Genomic DNA, 15,619 nt, shown 5'->3' on the forward strand with positions numbered 1-15,619 from the left:
CCCTAATCCTTTTCTCCCAGGTCTACTGGCCGGTCTTCTAGCAGGTATCCTACTTCAGATTCAATAAGCAATTTCGCCCTCCAGTGGCTAGGATAGGTAAATACTGTATGTGGGAGCTGGTTTCAATGCTTAGCCTGTGGCTGGCATGTGCAGCTCTCTGCCCTTGCGTCTCTAAACTTCTGGATTATGACGTCATCCGTGTCACTCCTATACATCACCGTGAGAGACGACAGCTCCAGTGGAACACAGTTGGAGCTGAAATTGAAGGAAACGAAATATTACAACTACAGTAATGTAGTTGTAGGGTCGCAAAATTCCTGTAACAAAAATCTCAGTTGGAAGACTCCCAGAATCAGGAGAGAATAAGCAGGAAGTCAGGGATCCTCCATCCGGGATTTTCTAGAAAACCTGGGAATTTTGGTAAAGTTACCAAAATCTTGCAAACCTAATTACAACAATCCTGCAGAATAATATTGTCCTAGTGGATATGAAACTATACAAAGTGGATGTCTATTCTGCCTTACAAAGGCCAAACACAGTGAAACAGAAAAATTGCTTTACAGTTTTTTTGCTAGCCAGCCAATTATGTTGTAGGTAGATAAGGGATAATGATGTATCATCTCATTGTGAAGCAATTTTTATGCACATCAACCATGACCACTGATTTGACCTTAAACAACTATATGGGTCATGCAAAGGCAAAGTGCAATAGCTACAATCTAAATGTGTTTATTGAACTCTGTTGTTTTTCTGTTTGATGGAAACAGCTCGAGAGTTCCAACTACATTCCAACTATACTTAATGGTGTTATGTAGTTGTGTTTTCATGTATTGAATGTTGTTGTAGTAACCCACAATAATTTCTTCGCCATGAGGTAAGGACTATTTCATCACACAGAACATTTATATGTAAAAATATATATATCTACAATCTAAATGTGTTTATCCAATTTTCTCGTTGTGGGTCATAGGTCAAATCAGTGGTCATGGTTGATGTGCATAAAAATGACTTCCTAATAAGATGATACATCAGTGCATTATCACTTATCTACCTACAATATATTGTATTTGTTTGCACAGCAAATAACTTTAAAGTCATTTTTTTTTCAGTTTCACAGTTTGCATATTTACTGCTCTTTGTCTTTGTATGGCAGAGCGGGTAACTGCAGTCAAAACATGGTGAAAAAGTAAAAGTGCAGTAACTTCAGTTACTGCTGTTTTCCTTGGTTTTTCCTTGGACTTTGTAGTTACTGCAAATTTCAAACTCCATTTTCTTTGAAACAGAACGTAATTGAACCAGGACACTGTCACAAGATAACACAGATACTACAAAGCCTCATTTCAGTCTTAACAACATTTTGACTGAAAGTGTAGTTACTGCATTTTGCCTTTGTAGGGCAGTATTGTCGTCAAATAGCCACACAAAGGCTACTACAGTATCTATAGCGCATACTGGACATCGAGTTCTCAACACATACCTATTTACTGATCTCTCCTCAGGTGGTATTTTCCTTGGTATAAATCCTTCTATGGACACTCCTGAATTCCCAATGTGGCAGGTACCTCTGAAATGGGATAACGATCTGGTTATAAACCCGTCAAAGGTTATGTATTGGATGATCACTTCACTACCCAGTCAGCGGGCAAAACTGACTGCAATGACATCATAACTTGGGTAGTTAAGTCATCATATACAGTGAGCTCCAAAAGTATTGGGACAGTGACACATTTTGTTATTATTTTGGCCCTATACTCCAGCACTTTGGATTTCAAATGATACAATGAATATGAGGTTAAAGTGCAGACTGTCCAATTTAATGTGAGGGTGTTTTCATCCATATCAGGTGAACCGTTTAGAAACTACAGCACTTTTTGTACATAATCCCCCTATTTTAGGGGACCAAAAGTATTGGACAAATTCACTTACGTGTATTAAAGTAGTACAGAGTTAAGTATGATATTTGTGCTTCTGTCATTTTCTCACTCATCATTACGATTCATTCAGAATTATCTGTAATCATGGTAGCATCCACATTAATGTAGAAGTGTTAAGAAGCATATTCTGTTGTTATTTACAATAAAAGGGACTCCAAAATGACACAATACACTATTGATCATTCATTCCTATTGGGCACAAAATAATCTGAAACACAACCAAAACAAACAGCAAATGAATCCAACAAATTTGTAGAGTCACAGGCTAGAGTCACAGGTAGTCACTGTGTACCAGGAATAGGGAACCAAATATTTAACTTTTTATTACTTTAATAGACATATAAGTGAATTTGTCCCTATACTTTTGGAGCTCAATGTATGTTTGTGTGACGTTCCCACCTGCAGAAGGTAGCATTGAACCCTGACGGCTGTAGGATCCAGTTTGCCAGATCACCCTTGTTGAAGTCAACATAGCGGTGATAGAGCCGACACTGTGGGTCAGAGCTGGCATCAAAGCGACGGCGCTTGTAGCCATTTCGTTTGGCCAGGAAGAGGCTCCTCCTCTCGTGGCTCCTCGTGCGGCAGTGCTGGCGCTGTCTTCGCTCAGGCCGGAACCCATTGGTGGCAGCCGTCGTCTGGGAGCGAAGCGGCCTAGCCCGGTACACCACCAGCAGGGGCTCGCTGAGGGAGCCGCCCCCCAGACAGTAGAGGCTCTGGGTCAGGGCCTCGTGAAGCACCAGGCTCCCACTCTCATCCGTGTAGCGCAGCTGGAAGCCCACCACGTCCAGAGGCTTGGAGGAGAACATGAAGGGGGACACGTCGAACACGTCGTAGCCAGACGGGGGTAGCTGATCCAGGGTCAGGATCCTCTCCTCGAGGGGAGGGCTCACGCTTAGGCCACTCGCCCCCCGGGTCAGGCTGTGCAGGGCCACCGTGACACTGAGGGGGTCGGGGTGTAGGGTCTTGCGGAGCAGGACGAGCTCAGCTACGGCCATGGAAGGCTTCAGGTGGGAGACATTGAACCAGATCCATCCTGCGGGGGCATGCAGTGGGCCTGCTTGGTCCAAGGAACATAAAGAGAGATAATGTTAATCAATCTAGTTGATTGCATCCAAAGTTGGCCCACAGCACAGAACACACAAAACACAGGCATCAATTAACAACATCACATACACAACTTTCCTTGAACAACTATGGTAATAATAAAGCTGATATTAGCTAACTGCGAGCTAGAATTGTTTTCAGGACTAAGAGGAATTTCACTAGCTAATAAGACATTAAACATACTGTTCAAATTCCATATGAGGACCAATCAATGTCAGGAAAATATCTTATTTACGGTATAACGGTTTCAAGTTAGGCTCCTACCCAGGACACTCCGGAAACTCTGCACCAGTGTTCCATCAGAGCTTCCCAAGTCTCTGGCCTCTTGTGTGTCCAGAAGCTGATAGACCTGTCTCATGTAGGGGTGTGGTTTGGCCTGATGGGGTGCAGACAGCTTATTGATGTGCAGCATCTCCAGAATGGCTTTGCCCAGCTCCTCATTCTCCTTCATGGAACCTTCCAGGTCATCTGTGAGCAATAAGCCCCAGGCACAATTCAGCAGGAGAAGGAACAGCATGGCATGTAAGCACCTCAAACAGCCAGGTCAACAATCAAACCTTGGATTCAGCGGTTGGCTAATCCACCTAAAAGGCAAATTTGAACCTCCGATAAAAAAAAAATCCAACTTCACAAACAGACTTTGGGGATGAGCCGATGTCTTATCGTCCTCTTGTCTGATCCCAGAATGGTGAGAAACGGCCAAGCCTCAATCTCATGCCCCAGAAGGACAGAAAGGACCGAAAGGCGGGTCGCTCACTAATTGGGTTGTTAGAACTCCAGGAACCGTCAGAACTTTGTGAAAGCAATTAGGGATCACACAGAGAACCTCTGGAATGTCACACTCCATTTGACAAGCATCATTATAGTGACTGTTTCTGCAATGGGGGCTGAGTACAACATTGTTCCCCCGTTTGGTTTTGGAATTAAAAAGCACTGAGATTTTCAGTTGCTGCTGATGTAAAAGTATGATCAAATATTGGATATCGTATAATTTTATTCTAGAGACCAAATTATTTTTTTGCAGCACAATGGGTTGCATAAATTGTCAGATATCCTAACCAGAATATAGTTTTAGTCCACCCTAAAAACTGTGGGAACCTTCCACAGAAAAGACAAGGCATTATTGTAAGGGTCAACAAGCACTTTACATGCGATACCTCAATTGATGTTTTAAGTGTTTAGACTTTACCCTCGCTCCACAAAAGATAACAACCGTGAGAACAAAACCTGTTCGAAGAAGATGCATGTTTTTTTTAAATTAAACATTAGAAAATACTTTACAGTTGGACAGGCAGTCAAGGCCCTCGTTGGGCCCCTTAAGGAGTCTAACCAAATCACATTTTTACGAACAGACTACCCAATCAATCAGTTAATGCATTTCCAAAAGTAACACATTACACTCATTACTTCTTTTACCTTACCTATGTCATTAAATAAAAGTGTCAATAGAGGGGGCTAATTCACTGGGCTCAGCCTGACAGAAGCAGATCATCAAGGTTCCCTGAACCTTCATTTAATTCAAAGACGCAGCTGTGCTCCATAGGGATGCTCTAACCTTACAGACAGACAAACACGTTCTACGTAATGATTCCACCCTTACGACTACCATTAACAAAAAATGTATCTAAACACCCCAAATCTGTGGTAGAAACTGAATTTTCTTTGGGGGGGGGGGGGGGGGGGGGGGTGCCAACTAAAACTTCCTAAAGAAGTTAATAAAAAGCTTTAGTACCAGCTTGCTAACAAATCACTAATCTGTTTTATATTAACTGGCTGATGAAGGATTCATTTGGTGCCTCAGTGCTCTGGAGGTGGGTGTTGCCGGGCGGGGCTGAAAGGCTATCTGTTACTACCCTGTGTGTGTATGTGCATGCATGTGTGAGTGCGTGCGTGTGCACTCATCTATGTGTATATGTCAGCATCAGGAGTTAAAGCTGGTTCCACGTATGTACATCTTACACAAACTGCACGTCGTAATGGGCCTCAGAGAGCAACAAACAGTTTCTCAGGGACTGAGCTAGCTAAATAACTGTTTTGGCGCATAACCCCTTTTAGATTTAAACTTCTGGATACACGTAACAGATTTTCTGTTACAGTTTGTAGGAAGAATTTTAGAAAAGTTAGAGCTCATGTTACATGGAAAAATACACTCTTAGAAAAAAGGGTTCCAAAAGGGTTCTTCGGCTGTCCACAGAGGAGAACCATTTTTGTTTCCAGGTAGAACCATTTTTGGTTCCATGTAGAACCCTTTGGAAAGGGTTCTACATGGAGCCAAAAAGGGTTCTTCAAAGAGTTATCCTATGGGGACAGCCGAAGAACCCTTTTAGGTTCTAGATAGCACCTTTTTTTATTTAAGAGTATATAAGAGTCAGGGTTAGACATAGAAAAAGTGTGACTGGGCCTCCAGAGTGGCGCAGCGGTCTAAGGCACTACGTTGCAGTGCTAGAGGTGTTACTACAGACCTGGGGTCATTCCCGGGCTGTGCCACAATTTGCACAGCGTCATCCGGGTTAGGGGAGGGTTTGGACGGTGGGGCTTTACTTGGCTGATTGCGCTCTAGTGACTCCTTGTGGTGGGCTGGGTGCCTGCTGAATGACCCCGGTTGCCAGATGAACGGTGTTTCCTCCGACACATTGGTGCGGCTGGCAGTTGTTAAGGAGCATGGTTAGGCGGGTCATGTTTCGGAGGACGCATGACTCCACCTTTGCCTCTCCGAGCCCGTTGGGGTGTTGCAGTGATGAGACAAGATTGAAAATTGTGGTAAAAAAAGTATTATTAAATAGAAATAGTGCGATTGAATATAGGATGTAAAGCGTAATAAATATTTAATATCCTTTGTCAATTATATTTCTATATGGGTTAAATCATGGTGAGGGTCAGAGTGGGGGATATGGTGAACACAGTGTTTGGTTAATATCTGACACTCAGGTCAAATGTTATTCCAAACTAGGCTTTTGTGAAGTTGGGTGTCACTGTGACGAAGTGCATTGATGGATGCTTAGCTTGGACTGAGGGTTGTGGCTAGAAGGGTTACAGCTTACGTCAAAGTGATTTCAAACTCCCGAGACAGTTGGGACTAGGGAGAGTGTTCAGAATCCTTCAATTTTGATCAAAGCATTTTATTTTTTCACAAAAATGTAGACGTTAATGCCGTAGTTGTACATTTTCGGTGAAAATCATTACAATCACCGCACTTTAGCGCTCACCCTGATATTGGCTTACCCATTGGTCACAGATGTCATTTCAATGTACAGTACCAGTCAAAAGTTTAGACACACCTACTCATTCAAGGGTTTTTCTTTATTTTGACTTTTTTCTACATTGTAGAATAATAGTGAAGACATCAAAACTATGAAATAACCCATATGGAATCATGTAGTAACCAAAAAAGTATTAAACAAATCAAAATCTATTTTATATTTGACATTCTTCAAAGTAGCCACCCTTTGCCTTGATGACAGCTTTGCACACTCTTGGCATTCTCTCAACCAGCTTCATGAGGTAGTCAACTGGAATGCATTTCAATTAACAGGTGTGCCTTGTTAAAAGTTAATTTGTGGATTTTCTTTCCTTCTTAACGCATTTGAGCCAATCAGTTGTGTTGTGACAAGGTAGGGTTGGTATATAGAAGATAGCTCTATTTGGTAAAAGACCAAGTCCATATTTTGGCAAGAACAGCTCAAATAAGCAAAATTAATTGACAGTCCATCATTACTTTAAGACACGAAGGTCATTCAATACGAAACATTTCAAGAACTTTGAAAGTTTCTTCCAATACAGTCGCAAAAACCATCAAGCGCTATGATTAAACTGGCTCTCATGAGGACCGCCACAGGCAAGGAAGACACAGACTTACCTTTGATGCAGAGGATAACTTCATTAGAGTTAACTGCACCTCAGATTGCAGCCCAAATAAGTTCAAGTAACAGACACATCTCAAGATCAACTGTTCAGAGAAGACTGCGTGAATCAGGCCTTCATGGTTGAATTGCTGCAAAGAAACCACTACTAAAGGTCACCAATAATAAGAAGAGACTTGCTTGGGCCAAGAAACACGAGCAATGGACATTAGACCAGTGGAAATCTGTCCTTTGGTCTGATGAGTCCAAATTTGAGATTTTTGGTTCAAACCGCCGTGTCTCTCTGAGACGCAGAGTAGGTGAATGGATGATCTCCGCATGCGTGGTTCCCACCGTGAAGCACGGAGGAGGGGGTGTGATGGTGTGGGGGTGCTTTGCTGGTGATACTGTTGGGATTTAGTTAGAATTCAAGGCACACTTAACCAGCATGGCTACCACAGCATTCTGCAGCGATACGCCATCCCATCTGGTTTGCGCTTAGTGGGACTATCAATTGTTTTTCAACAGGACAATGACCTAACACACCTCCAGGCTGTGTAAGGGCTATTTGACCAAGAAGGAGATTGATGGAGTGCTACATCAGATGACCTGGCCTCCAAAATCACCCAACTTCAACCCTATTGAGATGGTTTGGGATGAGTTGGACCGCAGAGTAAAGGAAAAGCAGCCAACAAGTGCTCAGCATATGTGGGAACTCCTTCAAGACCATTAGAAAAGCATTCCAGGTGAAGCTGGTTGAGCGAATGCCAAGAGTGTGCAAAGCTGTCATCAAGGCAAAGGCTACTTTGAAGAATCTCAAATATAGAATATATTTTGATTTGTTAAACACTTCTTTGGTTACTACATGATTTTATATGTGTTATTTCATAGTTTTGATGTGTTCACTATGATTCTACAATGTAGAAAATAGTAAAAATAAAGAAAAACCCTTGAATGAGTAGCTGTGTCCAAACTTTTGACTGGTACTGTATAGTTTTGATTTACATTTGGTTGAGTTGTCAACTAACGTGAATTCAACGTGAAACCAACCAAAGATGTCACCATGTCATCCCTTACAAAAAAAGATTGCAGTTTTGAAACTGCATTAACTGCAGTCCACTGTGGTATTTTGAATGCAATAATTGCAGAATAACTGCAGTGTACTGCAGTTGAACTGCAGTTATACTGCACTCTAACTGCAATATTTTTCCATAAGGGTTTGGATTTAGGTTAAAAGTTGGGTGACAAAAATACCAAATTCCCTTAGGTTGATTCAACATCATCACATTTGTTGTTGTTGTTGTTTCGTAGGGAGAAAACATTTTGAAACATTTTGAATTGGGGAGCTACAACCTGAACTTTTTGGTTGAAAATCATTTTTGCTATGGTAAGGCCTATTGAAAAATCTGGTCTCAAGTCATACATTATTACTGTAGTGAGGAAGAACTGTAGTTGTTTGCTCATCTATCTGTATGGGAGAACAAGACAGTGGTTCAGAAAAAGCTTTCCAAAAAGCCCAAGTGTTTTCCCTGGATGGAACACATTCTCAGGCGGCATCTGTGCATAGATTAGGAGTAGGTTAGCCGACCTGCAAAGCAAGCTTATAAAAGATTGGAGGTGTTGTTTCATACTTCCAGATGTTATCACCGTTCTATAATTACGAAAGGCCACGAAAATAAACTTACGGGGGTAGTGAAAGAGGAAATGGGAGCGACACAAACACAGATAAACTAGAACAAAAATTCTCAGAAGATGTTTTTCCAGCTTGTTTTTTGTGTGTGGTCATAATCAGATCTGAAATATTAGTCCACCTCAGCCCCACTCCCAGTATATAATGACAAAGATCTTAGTAGATAAACTACAAAATATGCTCAGATGTTTTTCTTGCCTGTTTTTTTGTGTGTGTGGTGATAATCAGATGTGAAATATTATTGTCTCTCAGCCCACTCCTCGTATATAATGACAAAGGTCTTGGTCTAAGCACACAGCACTAGGAGCACTTAGAGGAACCCTTTGATCTGAGCTCTCAGTGTTTGTCTTTGGTTCTTTCCGCTCTGTTTAGTCTCTTCCCTTTTTGGTCAGCCTTCTTCTTCTCAACCTTCCCTCGAAGGGGGACCACCCCCCCCCCCATGAACGCACGCACACGCACAGGCTTGTTTTCCCTCCCTCCTTCCTCTCTCCTTTTTCTCTCTCTCTCTCTCTCTCTCTTCGTGGGGTGTGGATTGACATTTAGGAGTGAGCAAGGTTCTCTGTCAATTAGACAGTTGCTGTGGGAAGCAGAGAGGAGTGCATGAACAGAGGGAGCTCCTGGTGGGAAAACGAGGGAGAAGGAGCCGTGAACTAATAAGGTAAGGGCATGTCAGTCAGTCTGTCTTGCTGTTGGCTTTACTGGTTGGCAGTCAATACAGCTTTATTTTTATTTGTCCCCTTAGGGCAATCAGCATGTGGAGGAGTTCCAAAAAGTTGATGAGATGTGAGTTTCCTTACTAAAAGACAAAGTTGTGATCTGTAGTGGTCTGGCTTGTCATTTCAAGTTTTTATAGTGGGAAACATTTCAGGAAAAGAAAGGGAAGGGCGAGGTGTATAAAACAAACAAGGATGGTCCACTGGATTTGTTATCAATCCGGTCTCTGATCAGTTGTGTAAAGGAAGGATGGTATGTATGATGGTACTTCAAGCTACCAGGAGATCAGGAATGAGCCCCCTCACACACACACACACTTCTAAAAAGCACACTCAAACCCTTCTAAAAGAATGTGTTGTTTTCGTGAGAAAGCTGCCTCTTAAAGCAACAACAAACATCACAATAAAGTGGTTGTGCAAACCTAAAGTCAGTGAGTCTAGGCTAGGGCATTAGTTGTTGGACTCTAGTCTTTCATGCGGTTCTCTTACTGCACAGTCCTCTTCAGACATGCTATTGTGTGCCCTAGTTAAGACAGAGAGATGGCTGTGAGTCTTCAGCGGTAGTACACTGCATGACCTTCACGTTCTTCACAATACAGTGAGCTTGAAATTTGACTGTCAAGTATGTTTTGCGTGTCACTTTTCCAGGAGTTCGTCACGGACCACTTACGTGAGTCATCTTGACTGAGCTCAGTAGTTATATTGCAAATGTTCAAAGACACTCAAAAAAATGTCCTGAAGCATTTTAATGAAACGTGTTGGCAGTTCTGTTTCCGTTCTGTTTTTGAAGTCAAATATATGAAGACACATCACTCCTACATTTCCTCCCTTTGTATCAACCTCATGGACTGGGACTTAGTAAACTCCTCTCTCTTGTCATAAGAAGTCTGGGACACATCATAACTTGGCTGTTGGATGAATATGCTGGCTGGCTGGCTGCCAAATACAGGACTTCTTCTTCTCTCTCTCTCTCTCGCTCTCTCTCTCTGACTCCTCTTTCTTTGGAAATTGCTGGCTGCTCAGGAGCCTGTCATTACGGAGATGAGACGCAGTGCAGCGGCGCTTGGCTGTTGAGCGGAGGCAGCTGATCACCAGGCATTCCCAGCTGTGGAGAAGACCCGCTTGTCAAAGGGAAGCGCTACATTCCCATCTCTGCAAGACCCAAATTATATACTCAGTTGAACACTGAGAACTGGCCACGGAAGTGATAGTTTGTGTCAATTTGTCTTTGAAGAGGTACAGTGGGGATGACTTTGATCTTGGCGATATGGATTCTACGGAGTTCGGACGCTTGATTCTAAAGATTTAGTAACTACAGCTTGGTCTTATACTAAATCAGTAAGGGATCTATTTGATAGTATGATTCCGTTTGACATCACGAGATCCCTCTAGATTGAAATAAACATACTGTATCTACAGACATTCCACCTAAATGTTTGCCTCAAAACCCATATCACGCAGCCCCTCTCAAAACGAATCCTGATTTTACAGTCAGGCCTGGTATGCTGTCCTGTGTCCTCCCAATCTGCCCCCCCACCAATCAGGTACCGGAACTGTGTTACGTCAGTGAGCATTCAGGAGGGCACAGGCCACCAACCTAGCATGCTCTGGGATATGTCAGTCGTAGGATCACATGACCAGTCCAGTATCACATGACACAATTCAACTCACACAATCATGTAAACACAGAGACATGCACGCACACAATCACAAATATGAGTAAAACAGTCTCCTCCCCAATGTACAAATTAAAAAGCATGGGACAACTCTCATCATGCCTGGCCTTACAGGCCTCATTTCACAAATCGATGTCCATTCCCAGGTCTAATGACTTCTAACTGGCCTGGTACAGTTCTGCTTGGGAATAACCCTGTCCCATATCCAGCCTCCTGCAAAACATTACTGGATAAAAATCAGTTTATTTCAGAATGAATACCAGTTTCATTGATGAAAGCAGACACACATGAACCGATGCCAGGTCGTACTTCAGTTTCAGTCGGAAAAAAAAGTCAATCTAATTTTGAGACCTTACGTTGGACTGACACAGAGCGGATGTCTGGGCTGTGCTATGACGGGCATAGAGAGCTGTGAGCTTGAGGTGATGACAGAGGGATTGCATCACACCCCTGGGGGACAGCAAAATTCAACTATTGGGGGCCAGGTCCAGGGCCATCCTGGATCTGATGCTTTGCAGACACACACCTGTATGTCTTAAATAGACTTGTGGACATGTGTTTTCATTCTGGTTGGTATAGGATAACATTTTTATCAGAGATACTGGCTATTTTTCTGTCCCAACAATCAAATGATTTAACTGTCTTCAACTGTAATTGACTGACTTTTATTTTAATTGACTGACTTTTATTAGGCCTCCATTATCTCACCGTTGTGCGACTTTTCAGATAACTTCCCACTGTAAAAACACAACTAAAAACACAACAGATTCCAACTGAACTGCAAGTGAAGCTTCAACCAGAGCTGTCAAGCTCCTTCCTCAAACTATAATCACAAGCAAAGAACAGGGAAAAAAAGCTGCATGCTTCAGTTGGTTAAGAGGGTCACAGACCCAGTTGGAGTTGTACTGCAGTTAGAAGTTTGACAAATGAATTTCTGTGTGACTGACGTCAACAAAAAGACATTCCGCCCCGTTATTATGTGTTTTTCTTAGCCCACACAGGCTCCTTTCAACACTGGTGCATTGAACATGCTCCAAACCTCCCTGTGAATGCCTCCAACCGAGGTTAACCTTATAATCAGAGTCAGGGTTGGTAAAAACGTGTCGCGTCTTGCTCTCAGTACAATGCCAGTGGTTTACGCTGCTGGTAAGATCATGTTCAAGGAGTTTTGAGGGGTAAACAGTGTCAGAAATTTGTGAGAAGCTTACTTCAGATTGGTGTCTCTTAGTTTTTTTTGTAAAGCCTCAAACCACTGGGCGCAGGCGTCAGTTCAACGTCTAGTTTCGACTTACATTTGGTTGAGTTGTGAATTCAAAATGAAATCAACCCAAAATGTTAACCCATCATTGGATTTAGGTTAAACGTTGGGTGAAAAAAAAGACGAAATCCCCTTACATTGATGACTTTTTGTAAATCCAATCAGTTTTCCACGTTGAGTCAATGTCATCACATAGATCTTTTTAGTTGAAATGACGTGGAAACAACGTTGATTCAACCAGTTTTTGCCCAGTGGGGAAGGCACTTGAATACACAATACTATATTTATCCCTTTATTATCCACTGAATCCCTTTGAGTTAGTCTGTTTAGGAAATACCATTGGCATTGTCGGTCTGTTTGGTTTGGTGTCACATATATTTGGGTTCACTGGACGGACTTACAGTAATGAAAGTCAGGTGAATAAGTTCTTCTTTGGCTTTAACCTACATAAATATCAGTGAGCACTGCTTCACTGACCCAGTGAGCAGGAACAAGCTAGCGAAGTGAGCAAGATTGTCTTAACTGCACATTCCAGCTGGTGATTTGTGTGTTAATATGTAAGTGAGGGGGATGCCAGGTCTCGACATAAAGATGTTGGCTATGTGAATGTTGAGAGCAGACCAAAGTCCAGAGTAAAGAGAGTAGATCAAACTGTCTCAGAGAGATAGCAGCTAATCCACCACTGTCTCTCTCCCATCAGCATGTAAACACACAAGCACTATTCTCAGCACATAACAGGTGATATTCCACACCATTATCAATGCAGTGAAAATAAGTCCTCCCTAATCTCACATAGCTCTGATTCTCAGAGCTTTGCCAGGGCTGTGTTCATTAGGTCACACAACGGAAAACATTTTCAAATGTTTTTAAACATTTTGCAATGGAAAATGGAAATTAACATAGTAGTCACTCCCCGTTTGTCACATTTCTTCCGTTTAGTGCCGAATGAACAAAACCCAGGCCCAAGGAGTGATGTTTACCCTGCCGGGAGCCTCTCTTTGTGGGGATGCAGGATATAGGGGCCGGGGCAGATGGTTGGAGTGGGCGGTTAGTGATGGGAAAGGTCCCTGGTGTTAAGCTGTGCCTTTAATTTGTCCCTTTCCCCCCTTACAAATAGAGGCTAATCCTTTCCCTGTTAGGAATCTCCTTGGACAACCGGGTCGTATTCATTAGGCCCCAAATAGAAGAAAATGGTCTAAAAAACAGTGAGGGGTTGTCCAATAAGAAGCGCTCATTTCCGTTTTACATTACAAAATGTTTTTCAATGTTTTCTGTTACATGCCCTAATGAATACCACCCAGTATTGGAGAGGCTCCCCTTACAGGACACAGGAAATTGCCCTTAGGGAACATCTGAGGAATCTGACTTCCTGGTCCAACCGTTTCGAGTTGAGGCCCTTTTTTTACGAAGCAAACTGGGTCTTTTAATTGCTAATAGATTGAGCTCTGACAAAAGCCAATGTACGCAGGGGAAAGTGCACGCCTCCAGGAAACTGAGTTTCTCACAGTTTCAAAGGCATTACCCTAAAATGTGATGTATAGTTCCTTAGCCTTGGTGCCAGCTTGAAAAATGTGTTTGGGTCCCAAATCTGTTTGTGCTATAGTATCTTGCCAACTCCTACTGCACAAACATATCTGGGACCAGACCAAGACAGATCCATCCCCATCAGCACAGTAAATAGCCCTTTGAGTTGGGCCTGGCACTAATTCTTATTAGCTCTGGCACCAAGAAGGCTGCAGATTGGAGGGCAAGCCGTGGCTGTCCTGGGTTGGGCTGGGAGGTGGACCAGTGTGCTGTAGCCCTAGGCAGCGGAACACTTTGCCCATGTGCTAACAGCTAACGCACCAAGGAGCATCTGGAAATAAGCAGGTTGCATCAGGAAATACTGTCATTACCACCAACTGGCACTTGCCTTCAGGCTAAGGCCAAGTTCCAAGGTCTCCAGAAGGGGAGAGCAGGGAAAAGAAAAGAACACAGTCACCAGGGTTAGAATTAAAATGGCGGGTGTTAACTACAACACACAGCCGCCTTTAAATTGTAAATTGAAAGGCTGCAACACTTACACATGTCAGTCATGCTTTGAATGGCGTATTGCAAAGGTATTGTACTATGCTTGGAAGTGGTTGGTAATGTAAGAGCAGTCTTAGATCTGAACATTTCAAAGTACAGAGCTTAAACAGTCACTCTGTCCTAGGTGATGTTTAGTAGGGAGACAATGTTTTGAAACATTTTGAATTGGGGAGGTACAACTAGAATTTTTCCATTAAGAATGCACATTTTTGCTTTCGGTTGGAAATCAATTTTGCTACGGTATGACCTACTGAACTCCCCTGGTCTCAAGTCATACATTATTGCTGTAGTAAGGAAGGACTGCAGTTGCACCTTCAAGGAAATCATCCAGAGCAGAGGATCCCAATTGATTCATGATGTGGTGACTGTGAGCACCAGGGCAGCATCCTGAATCGCACCCTATTCCCCATATAGTACACTACTTTTGACCCATAGAGCTCTGGTCAAAAGTAGTGCATTACGTAAGGAATATGAGTCGGGTGTTGACGAGTGTAAAGCTTGATACCATTAGCCAAAAATTCAGACATATTAAACAATTTATATTAAAACTATAGGGGAACCTTTTCACCCATATCACCTCACATTATTATGTTCCTAGGTATCATGCATGTTTTCAGAAACAGTTACGTAACTGGTCAATATTTCAACTCTCTCAATTGTCCATGGAGGGCGAGTGATTTTCCACAAACACACCCAAATGACGTTCAACTAGCACTATTTAGTATGCCGTTGGGCATCCCTACTCAGGTAACGGTCTAAATCACTCCTAACCAAATATGGTTAAAATAGACTAATATTTCATGCTCTGAGATTAAGTTCTATGATGGGAAAGCAACAAAGTTAAAACTAGACCATCAGAAATCTGCTTAAGGGGGCTTCTGATGTCTCCCCACAGGCCTGGTCCTCAGTCCATCTCATGCCTTCCCATAATGCTTTGCACATAGTCTTAATGGCCCTTCGTCAGATCAGCCATCTGTATTTGGCAGTGTGTGTGAGTGTGTATGTGTGGTTTCGGTCAGTGAGTTAGTGGTTAGAGTGTTCAGGAACCTCAGGTCAGTCATCATCAACATGCCCTGGAGAGACAGCCAAGTCAGTCATGTGCCAGTTCCATGGGTGGCAAAAGGGCTTCTTCCACACGGCTCCTGATAGTCACACTAAACTGTCTGTTGAAAAATCATGTGCATAATGTTGGTTGTCAAATTTTTCAGCTATCACCTGTCTTTCAGGGTCACGTTCTATTTTGAGACATAGACCGATAAATCGTCTGGTCTTAGCAAGTGCGTTTAGGGCTGCAGAGGATAGACCTCATTTGAGAGCAGAGCTTTTGGAGGTGCA

General features: G+C 42.7%; 2 protein-coding genes across 6 annotated transcripts in view; one reads left to right on the forward strand and one right to left on the reverse strand.

The window, feature by feature from the left end:
- Window positions 1-84: 84 nt before the first annotated feature.
- On the reverse strand, window positions 85-3,450 carry LOC115193414 (bone morphogenetic protein 2-B). The gene is made up of 4 exons (XM_029752118.1): window positions 3,303-3,450; window positions 2,334-2,988; window positions 1,478-1,564; window positions 85-255 (listed from the first exon to the last, which is right to left on the reverse strand). The coding sequence occupies exons 1-4, from the start codon at window positions 3,448-3,450 to the stop codon at window positions 123-125; spliced, it is 1,023 nt and encodes a 340-aa protein (XP_029607978.1). The 3' UTR covers window positions 85-122.
- Window positions 3,451-9,044: 5,594 nt separating this feature from the next.
- The window catches only part of frem1a (Fras1 related extracellular matrix 1a), a 29,562-nt gene continuing 22,987 nt past the window's right edge, over window positions 9,045-15,619 (forward strand). For 2 of the 5 annotated variants that reach the window (XR_003878318.1, XM_029753748.1), the window contains exon 1: window positions 9,045-9,225. The gene's annotated coding sequence lies outside the window, so the exon portion shown is untranslated. Of the gene's footprint in view, window positions 9,351-15,619 lie in introns of all 5 variants that reach the window. The other 3 variants (XM_029753747.1, XM_029753746.1, XM_029753745.1) reach the window with 3 other exon arrangements.

This window comes from Salmo trutta, chromosome 5 (assembly GCF_901001165.1).
Source record: "Salmo trutta chromosome 5, fSalTru1.1, whole genome shotgun sequence".
In the NCBI taxonomy this organism is placed as follows: Eukaryota; Metazoa; Chordata; class Actinopteri; order Salmoniformes; family Salmonidae; genus Salmo; species Salmo trutta.

Coding starts and splice junctions, on each gene's coding strand:
- LOC115193414 (XM_029752118.1), bottom strand. CDS start 3,450: ATGCTGCACATCAATAAGCTGTCTGCACCCCATCAGGCCAAACCACAC. Junction 2,989..3,302: donor GAGTTTCCGGAGTGTCCTGG/GTAGGAGCCTAA, acceptor TGGACCAAGCAG/GCCCACTGCATGCCCCCGCA. Junction 1,565..2,333: donor TTCAATGCTACCTTCTGCAG/GTGGGAACGTCA, acceptor ATCCCATTTCAG/AGGTACCTGCCACATTGGGA.